Source organism: Vanessa cardui, chromosome 19, assembly GCF_905220365.1.
Source record: "Vanessa cardui chromosome 19, ilVanCard2.1, whole genome shotgun sequence".
In the NCBI taxonomy this organism is placed as follows: Eukaryota; Metazoa; Arthropoda; class Insecta; order Lepidoptera; family Nymphalidae; genus Vanessa; species Vanessa cardui.
In genome coordinates, this window is record NC_061141.1 from 6,219,023 (window position 1) to 6,225,022 (window position 6,000).

Below are 6,000 nucleotides of genomic sequence, written 5' to 3' on the forward strand. Positions count from 1 at the left end.
CATTTTTTTCTAGAATACAATCCAAACCTATCTTCGGTGACACCGACGGCTCGCGTCGCGTACGCTAAGTTCATGAGGAGCAAGATCAAGTCTGACTTCACTGAGACGGAGAGCAAGCCAGATGGTGAAGAAGGTGCCGCAGGAGAAGCATCCGAGGCTAAAGAGTCCGGATCTCAAGGAGCTGCACCTAAAGAATTAAAGAAAGGTAAGATAAATATTAAGTATATTGTACTATAACATTCAATCTTCTTCTTCTTAAAGTATTGGCTTTAACTTAACAAACATAAACAATAATTAGGTACTCGTTGGTAATGCTTTGTGCCTGAACCTACGCACTAACGTGTGAATCATTAAGGTATAGATTTAAAGATATTGACTGTTGCTTCTCAATACATATTTTGTAATGTTTTGTATGTACGGAAAAATATTAATGTTTTTATGAGAAAATGTGATTCTCATAACATTGGTACAAGGAACAAACACAATCTTGTTACTCCTGTTACTCGACTGCATAGAGTCAGTAACTCTTTTTTGGGGCAATGTATACGCTTCTACAACAGGATCCCAGAAAGCGTTCAAAATGCTTCTGTTGCCAAATTTAAAAAAATTGTTAAGGAACGCTTGTGTGCAAAAGGTTACTATACAATTAGCGAGTTTATGATCGATAGCACACCTTGGGAATGAAACGATCGCCTCCTGGCTATTTCTAATCATATACTACTATGTATCTTATTAATTTGAAAAAAAAAAATAACAAAAAAAAAAGACCCGCTGAGTTTCTTTCGCCGGTTCTTCTCAGGTCAGGGTGTTCCTTTTTCCGAACCGGTGGTAGTGTTTATTTGACAATCAATAAGTAAGCGTAATGCTTCTATATTGAATAAAGGAATTTGAGTTTGAGTTTGAGTTTGTGCCAAATTTAAGAAACTTTACCGTTGTCGGTAAAGTACCGTCTCGTGTTGTGAATTATAAAAGTAGTATAGGAAAAATTGGATCAGCGGTGTAAGCATAATAAGAATTGATTACGCATTTTATAAACAGGTATACATGGTATATCTGAAGTACAAAAAAAGATGTTAGGTACATTATGTCTAATGAAAAAATAATACATTTATAAATGGGCTTGATCGCCAAAAATATCAACATTGCTATTCTTTGATATATAATTATAACATTTTATTATAATGTAATAATAGACTAAGGCAGTGACAAAGGGCATGCGCCCTCTCCATAATCTCCCTTCTCACGAGAAGTATAAAAACATAATATGACTTTTTTAACATTAGTTCAATTTTAAAATGAAGTCCGAATTTCTTCACATGATTGATTTCGTTAACATAATATATCTTCAGAATTAAATTTTAAATTACAGCTTCATAGTAATGCTACGTTTGCGCAACTGTTTTAAATTTGCCATGCAAACGCATTATTTGCATAATCGCGATATACTCAATTTCCTTTCGAAGATTTTCCAGTATTTTAAAACTGAATGGTTTATCTTTTGATTAGAATCAATTTAAAAAATATGATGAATATTTTTACACTGTAATATTTTTCATTCTAATTTCTAATTCAATGGTAAGAATATGTATAAAATATTTTATATGCCTTTAGATGGTCCACCTGTTGGAGCTAAACCATCAAAACCAGAAAAACCAGAAGATAAAAACGTAGAAGCAAAGAAAATAAAAGTAGAAGCTGATATCGAAAATAAAGGTGAAGTTATTTGTATTTAATACAACTATTGTTATCCAAATAAAAATGATCATTTAGTACTTTAACTGAAATTAATGTTTCAACGGTTGCCTAATATTTCAGGTTCTCAAGCTAAGACCGAAGAGCAAAAACAAACAAAGCCTTCGCCTCAAGAACCGTCTAAATCTGGTGACACATCAGCATCTAAGCCCGATAAGGAAACCACACCTCAGAAAAAGGGCGAATCAAAAGACCATGTGATTCAAATAGAAGAACCAGAATCACCAACCAGTAGTCTATACATGACAAAGGAAGAAGATAAGAATCTACAAAAACCTATCTCACCTACACCGAGTGGACCTTCAGAGCAAATTCTATCAGCATCTACATTAGAATCAGATCAACAGAAGGACTCAAAAACTCCATCTGTTACGATTACGGTTGAAGAACCAAAAGATGATAAACCGAAGGAACCTAAGAAGAAAGAACCAAAGCCCAAGGAAAGTCCAGGACCTTCCAAGCTGAGTCCCTCACCAGGTCCACCGAAACCAGGAATAGTGACGGATAAAGGGAAGTCTAAAGTAACTGGTAAAATAGTTTCGGGATGGCTTTAGGTCGTTGTGAAAAAAAATATAATAATTATGTTTATATACATATATTTACAACATTTACAGCTATAATTCTGTCTTAGATACTTTTATTTCTCTTTGACTTATGTAAAAGATAATTTTAAAGTTAGCTAAGTGCCTTAAATATGATTTTATTTTTGTTACAGCATATACATATATAAAACATCAAAGTTATTGCACTATAAACAATGAAAACACAGTCGTAGTGAAATTACATTAATCGTTTAGCTTCTAGAAGCTTAATGCAACTTCTAAACACAACACATACTTCCAACTAATTTGAGCAAAGTAACAATGAAATGCGAACTTTAAAATAATACTTCTTTAAATATTTTAATTTTGTTTTTCATTTGACTATCATTATGTTCATTGATATTCCCAAACTTTTATTGTCATTCTATTAAGAAGTTATATTTTTAGACCACATATCTACTTACTTCGTACATTAAAAAAAAATCGTATTATAATCATATATTTTTAGACGATAATTTTATCTAAGCTTCTTTAATTTTCGACATAACACATACATATTTGTCATTTTTCCAACATAGCATTTATTTGCGGAATAATTAGTGCATACTCGAAGAATTTACATTAAACAAGGAATGACCAAATACTGACGTATTAGTGAGATAATAATTAAATATTATTAATAGCAATAATTAGAATAATTTAGAATAATTATAATATACTGAAATCGAAACATAAAATAAATCTACATATATTGAAATTGATATATGTTATAAGTAGAACCGTTTGCGGAATCAACGTTTTTATTTACTATTATTAATTCCATAAAATTAATGTTATTAATGAAATGAAATTGATAACATACATAGTTTTAAAGCCTCCGTGAGATTAATAAACGTCGCTTAAAAATTGCGTGATAAAAACGTATTTATAATATAAAAGTATATATGAGCTGTTCTTCTTTTAAATGTATTTATTATTGTTATATTATAAGTATTTAAAAGATATGCGATTGTATGTGTGCTATATATTGATCCTTATTCCACATAAATAAATTGTCGTATTAAATGTATAAAATAAAAGGTTTTTAAAGCAGACTAATGTTAACTCATCATTAGTTTTTTCAAGCTCTGATTGTGGTCACTATTATATACCAAGCTATTATTTATTTAATTTTTCTGTATGATTTCCAATTATTGAATAATTAATAACTTATAAGACAATCTATGAGTTACAAATTACATCATATTGTACTAAGTATATGAAATATTAATTTTATTGAATTTATTTAAATACGTTATTATATATAAAATGAGTTTGTTATTCAGTTCCCCGTGGCTGTTATTGATATATTTTAACAATTGTTTTAGTTTAGGATAAATTATTTCAAATAAAGTTAAATAAATGTTCGTTCTATAAATGCCTATTTATTTAACGTTTCCATTCCTTTATGCACAAATTGATATATTGATTTATTTGTACATATATTGACTAATGAATCAAGTGCAATAGTATAAACTCATGTATAACATAAAAGTGTAATGGAATGTGATAACCTACTTTTGTTTAAAATTTTTGTTAATAATTTTGTTTATAATTTTTGTAAATATTGTTTTTTTTAATAAATATTGGACATCACATAATATTTATTAGTCTGGTTGCAATGTATGTAGTAAAAGCGCTTGTGTTATGGAATGTCAGAAGTACCACAAACACCCAAACCCACGACAACATAGAAAACTAATGAATTTTTCTCCTTCGACTCGGACGAGAAAGGAACCCGGGTTGGCGAACCCATGAAAATCGGTGTACACACTGCCCGACCACGGGGGTCATTGACCCAATGTTGGGCACTATTTTTATCAATGCATTCTCAGATTTGATAATTTATCGAAGCATATATATAGTCAAAGTAGGTTTTACAACAGGCTCAGATGCAACATACTTTCGGGTAAGCATACAGACAAACAGCTTTGTACTTACCCTGTCTGCGTTAGAAGTGTAAATTTATCATATAACTTTAAATAAATTCAGAGTTCTCCTAAGTAAAATGAAATTAAAAATATTCGACTATTTAAAATTCGATATACGATTATACAATGCAGTTGCAATCAAAATTAATCAATTAACCAAACTTTCATCAAAGTACCCTTATATCCTCATACCTCATATCCATATTCTTTACTATAAGAAAAGAATCATCAAAATTGGTTTTCGTTATTTTGAGTCATTCATCCATCTGACGCGCACATACATAATGCAAATTTAAGACTTATAATATGGTTTTCACATAGATACCATCACCAGAACTGTACCAAATTAAAATGGAATCGCATGGGAAGCACTATCTCTAAAACAAAAAAAAAATCAAAATCGGTTCAACCAGTGAAAAGTAAATAAAGTAAAGTAATGAGGTAACACACATAAAAAAGGCGAATTGATAACCTCCTCCTTTTTGAAGTCTTTCAGTACCTAACAAAACTATCTACCCGTCATCATTTAAAGCCCAAAGGATCTTCTTACGAAGTATTCTAAGGAATATTTTAACTTGAAAGTACCTCAGCGGTAGTATCATATTGGAAGTAATTTCACATTGAGGAAAAAAAATCACTTTTATATGATCAGAGGAAAAATGTTACCTCAAGGTTGTAGTTTATGATTCCGCGTGTTTCACCTTTGGGACTGTTTTTCAACCTTAGAAGGTTTAACATACGATGATACATCAAGGACGTGCTATTTTATGTTATAATTTAGAAAGAAATAATCTTGTATTATATAACTGATAGTATAAAGAAGTATCATTTGTTTTATATGGTGTACCTTAAATAATTTGATGTTGTTTTAAATTTCATATTACAATAGTTTCCGTCCCGGATTTGTCTGAGAACTTTACCTGGAACCTACTGAGTACAATTTAATGCACATAAAAATCTTCTTCTTCTCTTAATTTAGGCGATTAGTATACTAGGACTGCACGCGTAAAGATTTGATCTTGTGTGTATCATAGATAAATTTATACAACAACAACAACAACAACAGCCTGTAAATTCCCACTGCTGGGCTAAAGGCCTCCTCTCCTTTTTTTCCTTCACCGGGTTTTCCTTCACCGCTGAGCACGAGATGAATTATAAAGACAAATTAAGTATATGAATCAGCGGTGCTTGCCTGGGTTTGAACCCGCAATCATCGATTAAGATGCACGCGTTCTAACCACTGGGCCATCTCGACTCTATAAGAGATAAATTTATAATTGAAAATAAATTTAAAACAATATCCTCATATAACTATTATAAGCAGTGTGCCCAATAGAGGTACTTACCGGGCACGGATGCTTCGGTAAGTACCTGCACGCGGTAGCGCGGCGGGAGGAAACACCCTCCTGCCACGAGTGTGGTGCGCCAGTGGACACGGCGTACCACACCCTGTACGAGTGTGCTGCGTGGGGACCCCAGAGGCACATCCTTGCGGCGACTATGGGTGGAGACCTCTCGCTACCTAGCGTTATCAACGCCATGCTCAGTAGCGAGATGTGCTGGTCAGAGATGCGCTCCTTCTGCGAAAGTGTCATGTCGCAGAAGGAAGCCGCGGAGCGGGAGCGGGAAAATAATGCCGCCGCCGACTCGCTCCGCAGAAGACGACCGGGGAGGAGGAAAAGGCGCTACGCGCACCTTCTTCCCCCGCCTCAATAGGCGCCGCAGGGACCAGGGGG

General features: G+C 33.0%; 1 protein-coding gene across 1 annotated transcript in view; it reads left to right on the top strand.

The window, feature by feature from the left end:
• Positions 1 to 3,053, top strand: part of LOC124538053 (transient receptor potential protein) — a 28,548-nt gene extending 25,495 nt beyond the window's left edge. The window contains exons 18-20 of the mRNA XM_047115064.1: positions 14 to 205; positions 1,648 to 1,713; positions 1,816 to 3,053. Coding sequence (XP_046971020.1) covers positions 14 to 205; positions 1,648 to 1,713; positions 1,816 to 2,306 — 749 coding nt within the window. The 3' untranslated portion in view covers positions 2,307 to 3,053. The remainder of the gene's footprint in view (positions 1 to 13; positions 206 to 1,647; positions 1,714 to 1,815) is intronic.
• Positions 3,054 to 6,000: the final 2,947 nt, after the last annotated feature.